Source organism: Physeter macrocephalus, unplaced genomic scaffold (assembly GCF_002837175.3).
Source record: "Physeter macrocephalus isolate SW-GA unplaced genomic scaffold, ASM283717v5 random_1240, whole genome shotgun sequence".
In the NCBI taxonomy this organism is placed as follows: domain Eukaryota; kingdom Metazoa; phylum Chordata; class Mammalia; order Artiodactyla; family Physeteridae; genus Physeter; species Physeter macrocephalus.
This window is the reverse complement of record NW_021146949.1, coordinates 1-18,481: the sequence shown is the minus strand read 5'-3', so window position 1 is coordinate 18,481 and position 18,481 is coordinate 1. Positions and strand designations below refer to the sequence as shown.

General features: G+C 50.5%; 1 protein-coding gene across 3 annotated transcripts in view; it reads right to left on the bottom strand.

The window, feature by feature from the left end:
- LOC102978854 (acetylcholinesterase collagenic tail peptide) overlaps positions 1-18,455 on the bottom strand; it is a 22,803-nt gene extending 4,348 nt beyond the window's left edge. The window contains exons 1-9 of one of the 3 annotated variants that reach the window (XM_028487235.2): positions 18,312-18,442; positions 17,770-17,796; positions 17,064-17,108; positions 16,156-16,191; positions 13,416-13,496; positions 8,886-8,991; positions 2,597-2,751; positions 1,033-1,152; positions 577-697 (exon numbers count right to left, since the gene is read on the bottom strand). In XM_028487235.2, coding sequence (XP_028343036.1) covers positions 577-697; positions 1,033-1,152; positions 2,597-2,751; positions 8,886-8,991; positions 13,416-13,496; positions 16,156-16,191; positions 17,064-17,108; positions 17,770-17,796; positions 18,312-18,353 — 733 coding nt within the window. In that variant the 5' untranslated portion in view covers positions 18,354-18,442. Of the gene's footprint in view, positions 1-576; positions 698-720; positions 1,153-2,596; positions 2,752-8,885; positions 8,992-13,415; positions 13,497-16,155; positions 16,192-17,063; positions 17,109-17,769; positions 17,797-18,311 lie in introns of those variants that run through there. The other 2 variants (XM_055083616.1, XM_055083615.1) reach the window with 2 other exon arrangements.
- Between the last annotated feature and the right edge of the window lie 26 nt (positions 18,456-18,481).

Here is an 18,481-nt window from a genome sequence, read left to right as displayed (position 1 = left end):
CGGCTGGGCCCGTGAGCCATGGCCGCTGAGCCTGCGCGTCCGGAGCCTGTGCTCCGCAACGGGAGAGGCCATGGCAGTGAGAGGCCTGCGTATAGCAAAACAAAAAAAAAAGAAGAAGAAAGAAAACGACGCTTTAGCCCTATGCTGCCTGCCTGTCCCGGTAGCATCCATAAGCCTGAAGGTTGCCCAGCCGCCCAATCCCCCAAACAGAGCTCTGCTATGAGGACTCTGTCTGCTAAAAATGAGTCCTGATTCAGATTCTTGCCTTCTCCCGTCTGCCTCTCAGTCGTGCATCACCTTTATCTTTTGATAAGAATTTGGATTAGAACGTGGGTTTTGCCAAGAAGTAGGATTCAAAAGAAAGGGAGGGCCCGGTGGCTTCTCTGGGGCCAAGATCCTTGACAGCAACCCCATCGCCATGCTTGGACGGTGGGAGGGCTCACGTCTGGCCTGAGTGGGGAGGGTCGTCCCCCCAGCAGCCCAGCTCTGGCTCTAGAACTGTCCCAAACCAGCACAGCTGGTGTCCAGGGCTTGGCCTGACCCCACCCAGCGGCGGTTCAAGCTGGGGCCACTCACGGATGCAGTCGTCACCCACATCGCCGTTCCCGTCATCACACTCCTCCCCCGGCTGCAGGACCCCGTCCCCGCAGGAGCCACGGTGGTCTACGGGGTAGTCCACAGGGTAGAAAGGCGTCAGCTGGCCAGAGAAACACAGCACGGTTACCGGTACGGTGGGACAGGTAGCCGGGCACCGGGGACAGAGGCTCTGGGCGGGGGCAGGGCAGTGGGGGAAGGGCACTCCTCCCCTGTAGCCAGAGCTCTGTGGTTGGCAGGAAGGCTTTGCGGGGCTGGGAGCCTGTCTGGAGCCTTGGCCCAGAGCAGAGCTCCACGTGGGGAGCCGGGGCATGGAGACCTCTCAGAGGCAGGCTGAGGGAGGGCGCTCAGACTTCCATGGAAAGCTCTGCGCCAGGCCTCTCCTTCCTTTGGAGATGCGTCCCTCTGCCGATGGGGTGTGTGCTGAGGGCCCAGTACCTGGATGGGGAGCCAGCCAAGGCTGTCCTTGAAGTACAGAGACCTCTGGTCTCTGCGGAAGGCAATGGCATTTTGGGTGTTCAATCTCTCAAGCTCCTCCTGGTTGTTGACCACAAATATCTGCCAGAGGAAACATTGGTGAGGATTTCAGGAAACACTTCTACGGAGGGCGGGGGAAGAGCCAGAGGAGGAAACAATCCCTGACCTTGGGCTGGTGATCAGTGGGAAGGGGGGGTTGCTTTTACACTCCTGCATCCCTCCTGAAGTGGGGACCAATGTCTTGATTCCCACATCTTCCCAATCCAGTTCCTAATGTCTGAGTTTGAAATAAAAATATCTACCATGGTTTAAAATTTATAACATTTAAAATGTTACAAAGACTTGGGGACTTCCCTGGTGGTCCAGTGGTTAAGAATCTGCCTTCCAATGCAGGGGACGCAGGTTCGATCCCTGTTTGGGGAACTAGGATCCCACATGTGGGGCAACTAAGCCTGCCGCCGCAACGAAGATCCCGCGTGCCGCAACTAAGACCCGACATAGCCAAATAAATAAATAAATATATATTTAAAAAAAAATGTTACAGGGTTTCCCTGGTGGCGCAGTGGTTGTGAGTCCGCCTGCCGATGCAGGGGACGCGGGTTCGCGCCTCGGTCCGGGAGGATCCCACGTGCCGCGGAGCGGCTGGGCCCGTGAGCCATGGCCGCTGAGCCTGCGCGTCCGGAGCCTGTGCTCCGCAACGGGAGAGGCCACAGCAGTGAGAGGCCCGCGTACCGCAAAAAAATAAAAATAAAAAAAAAATGTTACAAAGACATAAATAAAAAGGTGATGTCATCTAATCAAGTAATTCAACATCTGGAAATGATTCTTAAGAAAAATCCTATACTCAAAGTGTTCATTACAATGTTATTTATATCAGGGAAAACTTGGGAGCATCTGATACATATCTGACAATTGGGCTCTGGTTAAATAAATCACAGCACAGCCACATGATGGACAGAGTATTACGTACCCATTCAAATTACGAATTGATGTCCGGGTTTACTTTAAGATAATCTAAGGTAGGTAGGCTGTCGTGAGTAAGCGTAAAAAGGAAACAAGATTAGCCGGCAGTTGATAATTGTTGAACTTGGGTAAAGAGTACAGAGAGGTTCCTTACGCTAAATAGTTCTGCTTTTGTATTTATTTGAAGTTTTCTATAATTTTTTTTTTTTTCTTAGAAAAGACAAAGAAGGGAATTCCCTGGCAGTCCAGTGGTTAGGACTCCACGCTCTCACTGTCAAGGCCTGGGTTCAATCCCTGGTCGGGGAACTAAGATCCTGCAAGATGTATGGCACAGCCAGGAAAAAAAAAAAAAAAGGCAAAGAAAATACTCCAAAATAGACCCACAACCTTGGTTTTCTTCTTTTGATTTTCCCTTGTTTTCCAATTTCCTGTAACGAGCTTGTGCCCAGTATAACGGAGGAAATAAGTTTTACTAAAAGGCTTTTACAAAGCCCGGGGAGCATCAATCATGTGAAGAGTCCTGAAGGATGACCACCCCAGATTCCGCCCGGAAGAGCCTTACCACAGGAACTCGTGGGGAACTGGGCCCATATGCAGACTCCCCATAGGAAGGGTTATTCACATTCATGGGAGGGCCACAAAGACATCTTCCTGGAGGCCCGGGAAATCCTCTTTCCCCTTTGGGTCCCATTACAAGGTGTCCTAGGAAGCAACAGACTGCTGTTACTAGCAAAGGAAGAGAAAACCAAACAGCCCAGGGAGGTGTCAGCAACCTTCACGACAGAAAGAAGTTTGAAGTCTGCGGTGTTTCAGGGAGGCCTGGAGGAGAGGTCCAGAGAGACATTTCTGATCCAAGGTGTGGGTCCCTTAACCACACTGGGTGTGGCAACACCTTTCCCAACCCTCTTCCTCCCTTCCCTCTCTCTATACTTTAGAGACCAGACAGATGGGCATTCTACTTCCCAGACCCCCTTGCTCCTGGAGGTGACCAGGTGCCACAGTGTCAGCCAATGTAAGACCCGTGGTGGGAGAAGGGTGATGGGGAAGTCTCTCCTGATAAGGGGGAAGCATAGCTGGAGGGAGACACAGTTCCTCCTTCCTGTCTGGAAGACAGACAAGATGTCTGGTGCGGCAGCAGCTGCGCTGCAACAATGAAGTAACAAGTGTGAGAAGAGAAGCCACATCGCAGGGAAGACCAGGGCCTCATGGGGCCTGGGGCCCTGAGAGCGAGACCTAGAGGCTGAACTAAAGCCAGCCACTGTCCACCTCTGGACTTCTTTGTTGTAGGAGGGAAACAATCCCTACTTATGTTTAGACCATTATTTAGACTTCTTCCTGATGAGTGCATTGCTGGCTGATAACTTTCATTATTTTTTTACTCATTTTATTTTGTTCTTATATATAGGAATTTAACAAAGGGATTTCTGAATGTGGGTTTCTTTGATTTCTTCTGGAAGAAATGGAATGTTTGAAAATGCTCAGCCTATTTGCTCTTACCTGATTCTGAAAAAAGTGTCCGGAAAAGATATGATCAGGAAATTCACTCCCTGAAAGGTAGGAGGCCTACTAGGGTAGTAGTTCTCACCTTGACTTGTAAAGGCCCTGATGCCCAGGCCACACTCCAGTCCAATTCCATCAGGACTGCTGAGAATGGAACACAGGCATCCGTGCTTTTCAAAGCTCTCACAAGTGAGCACCGAGGTTGAGAGCCGTTGGTCTCGGGAAATGGTCTTTGCACAAAACCCCCCACCAGACTATCCTCGTCTTCACCCACCATCCCTCCCTTCCCAGGCACCTCCTGGCTCACTCCTGACCTGGGTTCCTACATCACTTCCTCAGGGAAGCCTTTCTGAATCCTCACGCACCACCCTGTTCACACTGAGTACAGTTTCTTAGTTCCCCCGGCCTTTTCTTCCTGGCACTTATCTCTGTGATTCTATTCACTGTGAGATTATCCAGGCCAGCTGGATCTTCCCCAGGGGAATGTCAGCTCCACAAAGGCAGGTGGATGCCTGTTTTCACTCACCAGGGCTTGGCATAAAGTAGGGGCACAGTACATGTTTGATAACTGAATGAATGAATGCAGACTAACTGGAAAGGGAAGGTCTTCACAAAAGACTAGAGGTCCCACTCCGGCTGGCAGAAAAGTGCTAGAGCCAGAGCCACCAACAGGGAGAGAAGAAAGAGAGGAAAAGATGGGCACCGAAAACAGAGATAAGTAAGTACCCCTCCTGCTGGGAAAATAAGGGGGAGCTTGGAGATCAGCCAGTCATTGGTTTCAGGTTGTATTACTATATCGAGGGCAGTCAGCAATTGGGGACATGGTTTGCAGATTCCACAAGGGTGGGGAAAAAATGACCCCAGGGGGAGAGGTCTGGTCAGAACCCCGAGGAAGCAGCTGCAGCTGGAGGAGGAGACCCCAGCGGGAATGCCCCCACCCTGAGCCTTCCTGAGCCGGTGGACAGACGTGTCCAAGATGGGGATGCTGCCAGCCTGCCGGGAAGGGAGACTTGCCAGCATCTTACACCAAGTTATGGTCGCTCGTTCTAACAAGAAATACAAATACAATCTGGGAGGAATGCCAGTCTCATGCTTGGAGGGACAGAGACCCCACCAGCTCAGGAATGTTCTGGGGAGTTAACCAAGGACGGGAGAGCATGGGAGCCGCCTTCCAGCAGGCTCTGTGACCGCCAACTTCTCCTCCAGAACCACAGCCTCAGAGAGGCTCAGGAGTTTGTCCCATTATCCAGCTAATTAGTGGTGAGGCTGAGATTTGAGTTCATGTTTGATTTAACACTCTGCCCTTCAAAAGACATGTGTCCAGGAATACTGATGCTCCCAGGAAGCTGGCAATTCCCAGGTACCACAATGATTCACTTATGCCCTGTCTGGGGTCAGGAAGGACTCAGCCAAATTTGTAAATTGGTTATTGCAAATTACATCCTAAAGGCATTTTGCCATGGTTCCCTCCCCCATCCCCAGCCTCTCTTTCTTGGTTAACCTGGGTAATGAGGAGCTCCTGCCCCCTCCACCTCCCCAGAACCGTCCTGCCCCCCAGCACCAGGCACCAGAAGCAGAGGTGGCCTCCACATAGGACGACAGGATGTGGCAGGGAGCCTGCTTCCTGCCCCCCTCCCCCCCGCCATCATTTCCCTGCCGCTTCCTCCCAGCTGTCCAAGGGCATCCATTACCCCTGCCTGCTTCCTGCCAGGCTGCACTGAAGGGCACAGCAACCCAAACTTCCCCAACTCAGCCCCTCGGAGCTTGTCCAGCGGGCAGCCTCTCCCCCATCCCCGGCAGCCGGAGGACCCAGCTCTGCATCTTTGCTCAGGGAGCCTCCCATCTCTGCTGGCCGCTGCAGTGGGAGCAGGTCCGAGGGGTGACCTGGGAGAAGGCAGAGGAACCATGGAGTCGTCTCCATGTCACCCCCATCCCACTCTGCCCCTGCAGAAGCTGCATGGCTACGTGGGAGGGTCTCGGGACCAGGAGTCACAGACCGATTCTGGACCAGGAGTGGCCACCAGTCAGCTCTGTGACCTTGGGGACTCTCTGTGATCTCTGAGGCTCAAAGTTCTCATCTATAAAGAGAGGGATGGACCAGACCAGGCAGTTTAACCTAACCTGGGGTCCACAGAGCCTGAGGATATCCCAAGATGGATCGGGGGCAGGGGGTCTGGAGCTCTGGGAAGCAGTGAGCAGAATCTTGGATGTAGGTAGACACATTTTTTTCCTGAGAGTGGAACTTTATCAGGCTCTCAAAGGTAGTCTCAGAAATCGCTTTGGAGGCCTCTTCCAACTCCTGATGATGATCTAGCTTGTCCCGGGAACAGGAAGGTCTCTTTTAAACTCCTCCCTTTCCTTCTCTACGCATCCCCCCCAAAACATTTCTAAAGAGCAGGACTCTTGCCCCATTTTCTTCAGCAGCCTCACTCTGGGAGGTTCCCCAGAAGGGAAACGACCCAAAGGAAAGCACAGGGAGGGGACATCAGTCAAAGAGCTGGCCCGCATCCTGATTGGCTGCCATGCAACAATCCAGGTGGGACAGCCGAGAGTCAAAGTAGACCAGGTGTGTGAGCACCTGCAGGGGCCAGCCCCACGCACCCCACCTGCCCCGTGCCATGCGGATGCAAAGCTGACTTGGCCAAGACCCTGCCTCAAGGACCTGCCATCTAGAAGGAAGAGGAAGCACATCTGCAGAAAACAGTTAACAGTGGAGGGGCCGTAGCAGATGCAACGTGGGACTGGGGCCCAAGGGAAGGAGACTCATCCCGTTAGGGACCAAGAAGGCCTTACTGAAGAGAGGGCTTTGAAGGAAGGAGAGGAGTTGGTGGGGTGGACCAGAGCAGCGGTCCCCAACGTTTTTGGCGCCAGGGACCGGTTTCCTGGAAGACAATTTTTCCACGGACCCGGGGGGTAGGGGTGGGGGGACGGTCCAGGCGGTAACGCGAGCAATGGGGAGCGGCAGATGAGCTTCACTCGCTCGCCACTCACCTCCTGCTGTGCGGCCTGGCTCCTAACAGGCCTGGGGGTTGGGGACCCCTGGACCAAAGGATGACGGGAACACTATTTCAGGCCACGTGGACCCAGAGGGACCGTAGGAATATGCTCCAGCTCAACAGACAGCAGAGTCCACTGGAGGGCAGAGGCCGCTGAGGCTGGGATCTCGTAGAGGATGGGGTGGTAGAGAGGGAAGGGGGTGGGCATACCAGGCTGAAAGACAAGGTGCTAGAGGACCCAGGAGAGAAAATAGGATTACGTTGGCCCTGCTACAGGGATGGGGTTGGCAAGACAAAACAGCGGGCATCTGAGGGAGCTGCTGAGGGTCTCCAGGCCCTGCCCGTCTCACCCCACCCCAGGTCCTAGGAGGGAACCAGGATTCAAGTCAGATACACACAGTGAGACCAGTGAGGTCTTAGTTTGCTGAGGACGCCCCCCAACTGCACGCCTCCTGGCTATTCCTCAGTTTTGTGAGCTCCTAAATACCCCAAGGGTCAAGAGCATCCCTTCCAAAGGCAAACGCGGGGCTTCAGGCCACACTCCCATTCTCTGGTGTTGGCAGCTCAGGGTCATGGGCTCAAGTGGAACGTTATGCGTCCGAACCAAGGAGGGAAAGGACTGGCTGGCAGAACCTTCATCCAGATCATCCAGTCAATGCAGGGAAACAGGGTCTGGGCAGGGACACAGGGCCTGAGCTGCATCTCAATCCAGCTCCCCTAACAGTTAGAAATAAGGGTGGCAGGATAACTCGTCACAGTAATTGATGTTTGTTCTTCCGTTATTTTTTCCTTCCTGACTTCAAGGAGGTGGCAAGACTTTGTGCTCTCTTGCTCTTGCTGAGAAACACGTACTGTTTAAAGACTTCTGCCTTCTGTTCTCAAAAGAGAAAAGCTCCAAAGGGGGCGGCGCTGTATGAGGAGTGTGAGGAGGGAGGGGCTGGAGGACAGAAAAGGAAGGATCACCCCAGATGTGGGAGGACGGGGACCCCCAAATCCTGGAGGAGAGCCAAGGTCTCAGGAGCAACGGCTGTGGGGCCCTCCTGGGAAGGTTGAACCTTGGGGAGCAGGATTCTCAGGCTTGGACATGATCTGATAACCAAGCCGGGCGTGAGGGAGGTGGTCACATGTCTGACCGTGTGGCCTGGGGCAACAGGCGTTTCAGAGATGAATGGGGCAGATCAAGGGCTGGAGGGACCTCCCGTGATGTTTATCTGCCATAACTCCCCAGGATCTTTGCCCCACGGTTCTGTGGCAGTTGAAGAAGTGGAGAGAACCCCATTAATGCCTGAGATTGAATTTCCCTGGCATCCTAGCAGGTTGGAGTCTCAGAGCCAGTTTTCATTTGGTTTAAAGGATTAATAAAATGACATTTCTTGACCTTCCCATGATGTGGTTGTAAACACTTCGCCACAGTGGGGAAAAGTGCACTTTGGGATTTTTAAATCCCTTCATTTTCTTAAGAAAAGAATTAGAATAAAAATTTTGAGGGGGCTTCCCTGGTGGCGCAGTGGTTGAGAGTCCGCCTGCCAATGCAGGGGACACGGGTTCGTGCCCGGACCGGGAGGATCCCACATGCCGCGGAGCGGCTGGTCCTGTGAGCCATGGCCGCTGAGCCTGCGCGTCCGGAGCCTGTGCTCCGCAACGGGAGAGGGCACAACAGTGAAGACGCCCGCGTACCGCAAAAAAAAAAAAAAAAAAGTTAAAATTTTGATTCCTTTTGTATAACTGAGGACAAAGAATCTTGCACAGTCAGTAAGCAGTATTCTTGGACCTAGAGATGCTGTGCTTACATAGATGATGTGCTATGAAGGCCTTCCCTTGAGCTGACAAGCTAAATAAAAGGCTTAGCTCCTCAAATTAAACTAGGTAAAGCAAGGTAGCAGTGTACCTGTTCATTCCTTTATAGTGATTTCTTTCTATATTCGATGCAAATCTGTAAGGACTCTTATAACACTGTGTAAGACAGAAAAATTTGCAATGTCATCTTTACTTCTAGGTTTAAAAGCATTGCTTGGAGCCATGAAACGTTCTTCTAGGAAAGGGTGTTAGTTGATGAAATACTTGCCTGTTATTTTTCACTTAAAGTGTAAATGACATCACCAATGTGATTTTTTTTTCTTTTTCACTCCTCTATTTGCTCTCCAAAATACAAAAACAAAGCCAGAATAGTGTTTATCTCTCTCGTGTAAAATTTGAATGGGCCTAATTGTGGATAAATTAGAAATATATTGAAATGCTTCAGGCATTTTCCAACTCAGAACACAAGGCAGGCCTCTGCTGACATCTCCCTGTGCTCTCTGGGAGGCTGGCCAGGACGGCAACAGTGTGGATCAGGTGAAGCAGTGTAGCTCTTACCTGCAGACGGGGGACCCGGGGGGCCTGGGGCGCCCGGACGGCCAGGTTGACCAGAAGGCCCAGGTTTGCCTGGTGGGCCCATAACTCCACTATCTCCCTTCTGCCCCTGACAGAGAGAAAGGCAGAGCCCATTATAAAAGCAGGACATGGCAAACCTCCTCCCCCATTCATCTCTAAATTAGGGACCACCTTGCACTTTGGAGCAAGTGCCAGGGGGAGGATGCAGTCCCAGAGGTCCCAGAGGGACCAGCAAGCTCCTAAAAACCTCAGGGCAAGTGACATTTGAGACAGTGATGGATGCATGTTTATAGACATTACTTTTTTTTAAAAAAATTGAAGTAGAGTTGATTTACAATATTGTGTTAGTTTCAGGTGTACATCATAGGGATTTGGTGGGGTTTTTTGGGAGATTATATTCCATTATAGGTCATTACAAAATATTGAGTATAGTTCCCTGTGCTACATGGTAAATCCTTGCTGCTTATCTATTTTATGTATAGTAGTGTGTATCTGTTAATCCCACACCCCTAATATGCCCCTCCCCCCATCCCTCTCCCCTCTGGTAACAGTAAATTTGTTTTCTACAGACATCACTTCTTGCTCTGTCCTAGACACATAGCACCTGACAGCGAATAGGAACCAATCCAAACCACACCCCTCACTGGGCAGGTGAGGAAAGAAAGCCTCAGGAAAGAGCAGGCATTTAGGCCAGTCACCTGGCATCAGGCCTCTGCCTGCTCATCAGGACAATTTCTGTTTCAGCACAAGAGCTGTTCCCGCCCTGTGGCCTCCTGCTGCTCTCAGGATAAAGACCCAGCTCCTTACTGCAGCCTCCACAGCCTTGCACGGCCAGGCTTTCCACGCGTGTCCCAGCCTTTCGGCGTTTTTGGTCTTCAACAGCACCATGCCTTTTCTTTCCCTTCTCAAGACTCTTCTCTCGGCTCCAAACCCCTCATCCCACCCTTCTGCCTAGCTAACTCCCTCCCATCCTTCAGCTCCCAGCTAAAATACAGTTGTGGCAAAGCCTTCCTTGATCTTGCCTGACCAAGTCAGTTCTCCCTGTCATAGGCCCTTTACCTTCATGGCCTTTATCCCTGATCATAACTACCATTGTTCGTGTGGTCATTTCCTCTGTGTCTCTCCAGGAGACAGAAGCTCCCTGCGGGCCAGAATCTGTTTTGTTCACCTCCTTTCCCCAGACCAAATGGGGAAGGAGGAGAAGCTGAACACATAAAGAGGATGTAGTTTGTTGGCTCTAGGTCGAGAGATCTAGGTTTTCATCTTGGCCATGAGACCCTGGGTAACTCACGTTGTTGCTCTGTGCCTCAGTTTTCTCATCTGTGAAATGGGGCCAGGCAATATACACCTGCACAGGCTTGCTGTGAGGCTAACAGAGATCTCAAAGGCGAAAAAGTGGTTTGCACAGAATCAAGGGCTTTGTGTGGGCCAAGCTGATTATCATAGCAACTGGCTTGGTTTCATCTTTTTCCCACAGTTAGAAAGGTCCTGATTCTTAACGAGAGGCACACCTGCAGGTATAGTCTTTCCACACAGCATGTCCTCTTTGCTGTCTGCTCTGGGAGGGTTAAGAGCACACATCTCCCCCCAGAGCTGCCCTTAGGAATGACCCCAGAAACCAAGGCTGGCACACCACTAGATCCTTCCCCCAGGCCATTTGCTAACTGTCCACTCGCGCCCGGGGCCCGACCAGGACGGTGACTGGTGCCTGATGGCTTTGGCCTGGTCCCCTTCATACCCTTGTGCTGTGGCTACCTCGCCCACCTAATGAAATGTAACCTTCCCCAAGCCTGGGGAACAGGCAGGCCGGGCATGCCTTTCACCACCATGTGATGTGTGACCTGCTACCTTGTCAACATGGCCCTGGGGGCTCTCTTGGCAATGTCCAAGGAGTTCTTAAACACTTAATGCGGGATCGTGAAGTCAGAGTTTGTCTCTAGTTCCACCCTCATGGAGGGAGTCTTAAGCCTTGTCTTAGCATTCCATGAGGCAACCAAGATGGGTCCCAGATGGCAAAGGAAGTCACACCGTCTTAATATAGCCACAGCGAAGTCTTGTTTTTCTAAGAGCCACATCAGCTGGCTCTGAGCACAGGAAGTGCCACAGCTTGAAGGAGCTGGAAACGCTCCTTGTTCTGACCTCAGCGATAATCAGATATTCTGTGGCTCAGTCATCTATTCAGAACAGCCTCGCCCCTGTGAGCAGGACACACCGGGCAGCGCTTTCCAGGAAAAGCATTCTTTATTCCTTTACTGCCACCAAGTCTGGTGATTCCCGTCAAGGAAGCTGTGTCTCCATGACTGAAGATTTGTGTGATAAAGTCAAGAGCTGCTGTCCTGGGTCTGCCCGGAGGCCAGGCCTGAAGCAGGAGGGTGATGTGAAGATTGTCGTGGAGAAGCTGGTCTCAGATCTTCAGGTTCTAACCCTGCTTGGAAGCTGGCTTGGCTGGGGGTCCTGGGTGGTCAGGCCACTCCCTGGCCCCTGGTTTTCTGGTGACTACATGCAGGGAATTGGGTCGGTGGTCTGTAAAGTCCTTCTGGATCTGAAGTTCTTACTCCTGGATCCCCTTCCAGATATCTGATTCCAGGATTTGGGCTGACTTTCCATAACCTCCAGAGACTCTTAGCACCATGGCTCAGCAAACACTCTGTATGTAAGACTCTACAAGGAAATTAATCCATGACAAAAAGAAAGTACCGAGGCCCGCTCCCAAGGCTGACGAGTCCAGTCCCGGCTGGAGCACACTCAGGTGTCTATAACGTCTTTGGAGGAAGATGAGCTCATTTCCCTAACTTCTCTGAGCTCCCAGATGTGGTTCTGGTGTCGTTTTTAAGATTGCTCCAACAGAATCATTCTCAACAGGATCAAGAAAGAGCCTTCTTGGCTTCGGCCCTAACGAGGACAAGACAAACACTGCCCAAGGAAAGAATTAGATGACAGAAGCCAACCGGCTTCTCGAACCCCAAGCATAACACATTCTGGATGGAACGCAGCAGTAGCGGAGAAAACGATTTTTTGGAAAAGATTTTTCCTTTTCTTCTTCTTTTTCTGAGCCTAGTTTTTAGGAAATTGGTATCTGTGGCATCATTGCGAAGCCACCCATGGCCATGCCACCAACTGTAAATCTTTAAAAATTAAACTGGAACATTGTGACTTCAAAAGTCATCATGGAAGCTGATTCATCAGGTTGGAGTCTATGTCGTTCCTAAGTTCATTTCGAAAAGACCAGAATTGGCTTTGTAGTGTTACCGTGGTTCTGAACCACATTAGACTCATGTGGGGCTTCAGAAACAACAGCAACCCATGCTGCAGCCACGGTTGTATCAGAGTCTTTGGGAAGTAAGGCCTCGACATTGGGGAAGAGGAGAGACACACTTGGGACCACCACCAGTGCACCCGGGGCAGGGAATCTGTATTCAATCGGCCCCCAAGATGATTCTGATGGAAGCCAGAGTCTGAAAGCCACAGATCTAGCCTAAGGAAAGAATGGAAATGTGCCCAAACACGTTCACTTCTCAGCATTGTTTATAATTTGGTTAGGCTTCTCTTGTCCAAGCTATCTACTCTGGTTACTCATTTATCAAAATCGATGCAGAGATTTAAAAAAATGTTTAAGAGTAAGAGTGCTTAATGAATGCAGTAACAAGTTAAAATGTGTGTGTTGTGATTTTTAAGTTAAAAATTTAGGATACAATAAGTATATATCACATATTAAAGGAACAAACGACTAGAAAGTCCACGGAAGCAATAATACTGGAAGCAAGTGTACATACATGGTAACATGGCTGTGCCTGGGTGTTAGGTCTTTAGATGATTTCCTTCCTAGTTTTCTGAATTTCCTGTTTTCTGTGATGATCATATATTACATGTATAATGGGAAAGGAGGTAAAAAGCCAACAGACTGGCAACCAAAAGGGTAAGGGGCACACGTCTCATTCGAGCAAAGGGGAGAGGTTCTCTGAGGCCCTGGGGACAGCTCACATCACATGGTTTGACACAAGAGCCTGCTGACCAGGGGAATTCAGAATGAAAACTTTCCTTAAACCCTGAATAGTGCCAACAAACGGGTCATTTACAAATGGGGATTTTGAGTGAGGAGAAAGCACCCTGAGACCCAGCAGATCCTTGAACAGCAGGGAAATATCTGGGCTGATTCCAGAACTTCATCTGCATCTGGGGCACTGAGGCAAAAAGCAGGTTTTCTGGGCGAACGAGCAGACCTGATTTCCACCCCCAGTTGCCTTGGATAAGACAGACCTGTTCTTATGAACCGAAGACCCACTCCTGTCTCTAGCCTTGACACAGCTGGATGGGCATCCTACCCCATCCGCCTCTAACTCCCGCCTCGGTGGAGAGCCCAGGCGCCCCGGAAGGGGTGCTGCTCCTGCCTCCCAGCCCAGAGGATGCTGGAGACTGTGTCCCCGCAACATCCCTGACCTGTCCGCCCCACCTGCCCACCTCTCTACACCCGCACCCCAGGTCAGGAGGTCCAGTGAGCCCTGGGATCCATACCTGCTTGCCTCGTTTTCCTGGTCTTCCTGTGGGCCCCCGGTGCCCTGCTATCCCGGGCTCGCCCTTTGGTCCCATTTCACCCTGGAAAGAAGAAGGAGAAGCAAGAGAGGAATGAGGGCACAAGGATCCGGCTCAGCTCCAGGTAGATCCAATCTCCGGCCAGGGGGCCTCTCCTTGGCCACTCCCGGTCTTTTCCAGGCGGGCTGCTCCGGGAGGTTGGGAGAGCGATGAGGTCGTGTGAAGGGAGAGAGGTTTTTCAAGGAAGAGGACGGGAAGGAGAATGTTACCGTGGGTGGGGAGGTTACTATCTGAGAGAGACAGCTGCCGGGCAGCACACATTTTGGTTCCTAAATCCCCATCCAGAGCGGCTAGGGTGGGAGGCGCCTGCACTTCGGTCCCCTGTGCCTGGGACACCGATGGGGGAAATGCCTTCTCTCTTAGTTGAAATGTTATGCTGTGCTTTGTTTTGTTTTCAGCACAAATTCACATCCATGGGCTTTTGAATGATTGGACGCAGTTTTGGCAGCTGTCATCTTTGGGATGATTCCGCTCACGTTATATATTTCCCCACTCTTCAGTAAAAAATTGGTTTGAATCCCACCTCACTCTCATTTGATTCAGATAAAAACTCTTAGTGGGAGAGATGTTCCAGATGCATGTTCACAGACTCAATCTAGTTATTGTAAAAGGCACGGAAAGCAGCGTAAGCAACAGTCCTAATTAAAAAACTCTATTTGGAACCATCGGAACCAAATGTACCAACTGCAGAGTTCCAGAGTTTAAGGCCAGACTTTTGTAAAACCCACCTCTCCATTTTGGTTCATCCCCTCCTTCCCCGTGTTCTTCCAGGATTCCAGGCCCACTGGTGGCTTCTTCAGCTCATGAACCCACCCCACGGGGCATCCTTCCTACCCCCAGTAACGCCTCCATAGCCCAGAAGGCACCACACAAGCTAAGCTTAGCAACAGCGGCCATGAGAGTTCCTGTTAGGCAATAGCTGGTGCCCGTGAAGAGCTGACCCGGCCACTCAGACGAGGATAAACACCCAGACGACTCCTCCCAGGGAGGCCAGAGGAGGTACAACACGATGGAAAATTCCAGGGAACACCAATACACAGTAAGGATCAAGCATAAAGCTCTGAAATTACCTGTTGGCTCAGCCAGTATAATGAGTTTGTCAAGCTACCAACATTTTGCCTCACCGAGAATTGTCCCTAAACCTACGATTTCTTTCCTGTCCGTCATGTCCTTCGGCCTGCTAGGATAGGGTGGATTCTCTGTGGCCATGGAGATGTTTGCATAATTTTCCTTGGCTGTTTAGAGGGGGCTGAGAGGTATCTTGTTTGGCTGGGAGAAAACAGCAGCATAAACAGCATAATTTTTTGGAAAAGATCTTCTGAAGAAAGTGTGCTCCTTCTCTTCACCAGCTGGAAGCAGCCAGTAATGTCTGGATCTAATTTCTCTCCAAAGACCTAATTATGGTCATCACATCAGCTCTGTCTTAAACAGGCCGCCCTGGGAGGGAGAGAGAACTCTGTAAGGCAAGTCTAATAAATGGTACAGAGCAGAGAATCTGTCATACTTAATTTTACAGGAATGTATGTCCACTGTTGCACTGAATGAAAACCTAAACTTGTTTCACTGAATGAAAACCTAAACTAAGTATTTTAAAATAAAATTATTTGTCTCTCTTAATGTTTCCTTTCACTTGCTTATATAATTAATCTATTTATTTTTAACCCAACACTCTATGTAGGTAGCAGAGACAAGAATTTTTGACAGCTTTAGGCAGTGATAAATTATAATCATGTCGGATGATTGAAATTATTTAAATATGCTCTACTGAAGAGAGAAAGTCAGATAAAAATTGTTCATTCAAGTTTGGAAAATAAAATTTTAAGGTGAACTTGAAAACAATTTAGAGTTCTAAGAAAGCATCCCGTTTACCTGTTTGAAGAATATCATGCTCTGAGGCTTAGGCAAAAATAAGTTTCCAATGTCAGTGCCTTACAGCGTGAGGAACCACCATTGTGATGGTGGTTGTCCTAAGTGATCATTCAAGCACCCTTTCTCTGACACTCCCCTCGCCCCCCCCATACCTCTTCCCTAACCTTAAGTAAAAGTTTAAAAAAAGTCTGTCACTCAGTTGCCACTTTCACAGGTTTTATCACATCTGCACACCATTCTATTGTTATTCACTGAATAGTTTTCCTTTAAGTCAACCAAATTAACTCCTTTTTTATTAAGCCTTGTCCCAAGCAAATCCCACTAAATACTTAAACAGATAATAAATTTACCTATCAAATAAAAAATGTTTTAGCTGTCACCCACTAAAATAACTCTGTGGGTCTCTGGCAGTGCATGTGCCCCCTTGAAGGAGCGCTGAGCTGGGTGCAGTCAGCAGTGGTCTCAAACCCACGCCAGGGCCCTTGACCACTGCTGCTCCAGTCTGAGTGCCCGGGCACAAAGCTTTCTGCTTCTGAACAGTCCCCTAGCCCTCTGACAGACAGAAGATGCAGGGAACGCCTCTCTCCACTCAGGTGGGGAATCCCTTCCTCCTACTGAGCTGGAGGGAGGTCCCACTGATGCATTCAACAACTTGCTCCCCTTTCAAACCAGAAACTTCCACAGCGAAAACCGCTTTTCATGCCTGATGAATGGAGAGGCAGACCTCTTTTCGCTGTGCTTGGAAGGTCTAATTTGTTACTGAGACCTATTTTTACTACTTCTAGGTACTTACTTTCTGCCCCAACATTCCAGGAAGTCCTGGGAAACCCTGTGAAGAGAACAACAAACACAGTGACTGCCTCTGAAATAATGCTTGAAGGGGCTGAGGAAGAGTTTGGTCAGCTCTTCAAGATAAAGTCCTGTCAGTCAGCCAGCCAGCCAGTCAGCCAGCCAGTCAGTCAGTCAGTCAGTCAGATAGCCAGTCAGCCAGTCAGCCAGTCAGCCAGTCGGTCAGTCAGAGACCTATTTTTACTACTTCTAGGTACTTACTTTCTGCCCCAACATTCCAGGAAGTCCTGGGAAACCCTGTGAAGAGAACAACAAACACAGTGACTGCCTCTGAAATAATGCTTGAAGGGGCTGAGGAAGAGTTTGGTCAGCTCTTCAAGATAAAGTCCTGTCAGTCAGCCAGCCAGCCAGTCAGCCAGCCAGTCAGTCAGTCAGTCAGTCAGATAGCCAGTCAGCCAGTCAGCCAGTCAGCCAGTCGGTCAGTCAGTCGGTCAGTCAGCCAGTCAGCCAGCCAGCCAGTTGGTCAGTCAGTCAGTCATTCAGATAGCCAGTCAGTCAGACAGACAACCAGTCAGTCAGCCAGCCAGCCAGCCAGCCAGTCAGCCAGTTGGTCAGTCAGTCAGTCAGTCAGACAGCCAGTCAGCCAGCCAGCCAGTTGGTCAGTCAGTCAGTCAGATAGCCAGCCAGCCAGCCAGCCAGCCATCAGCTGGTTGGTCAGCAGCCAGTCAGCCAGCCAGCCAGTCAGTCAGAGAGTCAGCCAGTTAGTTAATTATTCCACCAGTAAGTCAGTCAGTAAATCAGTCAGTCAGCCATTCATTCATTCATTCATTCAGCCAGTCAGCCTGTAAGATGGGGGTGGGCAGGGGCTGCCACTCCTGTTGAAGTTTATCATTTTTATGTAATGCCCATTACCTTTTCTCCTTTGGGACCCAGGTCACCCCTTTCACCTCTGGATCCCTAGGAGGAAACCACAGGAGAGAGTCAATGAGTTAACTCCATTGTGGGGGAGGGGGAACTGGAGCATTTCAAACTGAAAGCTCCATAGGTCAGCACCCTCACTTTCCAGGCAAAGAAACAGGCTCAGAGGTTAGGAGACTGGCCCAGGGAAGGCATGCTTTGTGAGATAACCTTCTATTTGGACCTCAAAGACCTCTACACTAATAAAGGACAAACCACAGAAAATTCCGGGTCCCAGATTTTCTCTTATCCTCTAGGAAATTTGTCCCCAGGGTCTGGCTGGGTTTTTTGTTTTTTGCTCCGTTTTTGACAGACAAGAAGGTTGTGTGGTAGAAGCTTGCTCTAAGAACACATCTGCCATTTTTGTGCAGCACCCCATGTCAGCTGTGTTCACGCTGCACCTGGCACAACTTTCAGCTCTCACTGCCCCGCCTGAGGGGCCTCCACCTCCTCCGGGAGCTCCTCCCTAACTCACTTGCCCTGGCTAGGAGGCCCCTCACTCCTGTCTCGCAGCCCACTGACAAAGGACAGGGTAATATCTAGGAGTGGTGGCAGCAGTCGCTGACTAAAGAGACCCCTGGCCCCATCCTCTGCTCATCACTGACCCCAGACCCAACAGCCCAGACCAGGCTCTGGGGAGCCTTCAGAGACAAGCACCAACCTTTTCCCCTCTGGATCCAGGGTAGCCCTAAAAGAAAGCAGAAGGTGAATTGACAATCAGCCCTGTAGGACCTTTGGGTTTGGTGCAAGAGTGGAAGCCATCCCTGTATGTGGTGGTGCGATGTGTCTCCACATTGAGCTGCAAGTTTTTTTGGGGGGTGGGGGAGTTGCAGCAGTAAATACAAAGATGTCCCTGAGGGTTGTGTTTAAACCAGGCCTAAAAAGAACACTGCTTTTCTTACTCTCCCAAAGGCCCGAACAAAGGTTTCCTTCTGCTTTGTTGTCCAGAGGCTTGACCCTCGCTGCCCAAGATAACAGCAGGAATGGCATCCTCTGCCCCTGTGTCCCAGGACACGATGTCCCCCAAAGCAGCCCTTTGGCTGCTTTGGTAAAGATAAGCACACTCTGGCAAGGGGCTCTCCAATATCTGTGACAATCCCCAGCCCAGGACGGCAGCCACCCAGTCCCCACTTTATAGACATCAGCTGCTCCAGAACCTTAGTAAGAAGACCTGGAAAAATCTATCTGGACCAACACACTGACCTTGGAGCCCATTGGTCCTCTTGACCCTGGCAAGCCCGTCATCCCCAGGTCACCTTTTTCACCCTGTGGGAATCAGAAGAAGGGGGAAAAAAGACCTACAGTGACATTTCCTAGAGAAACTGAACTGGGAGAGGCGTGGGCAAGATCAGGATGGAAGTGGGAACATTGGG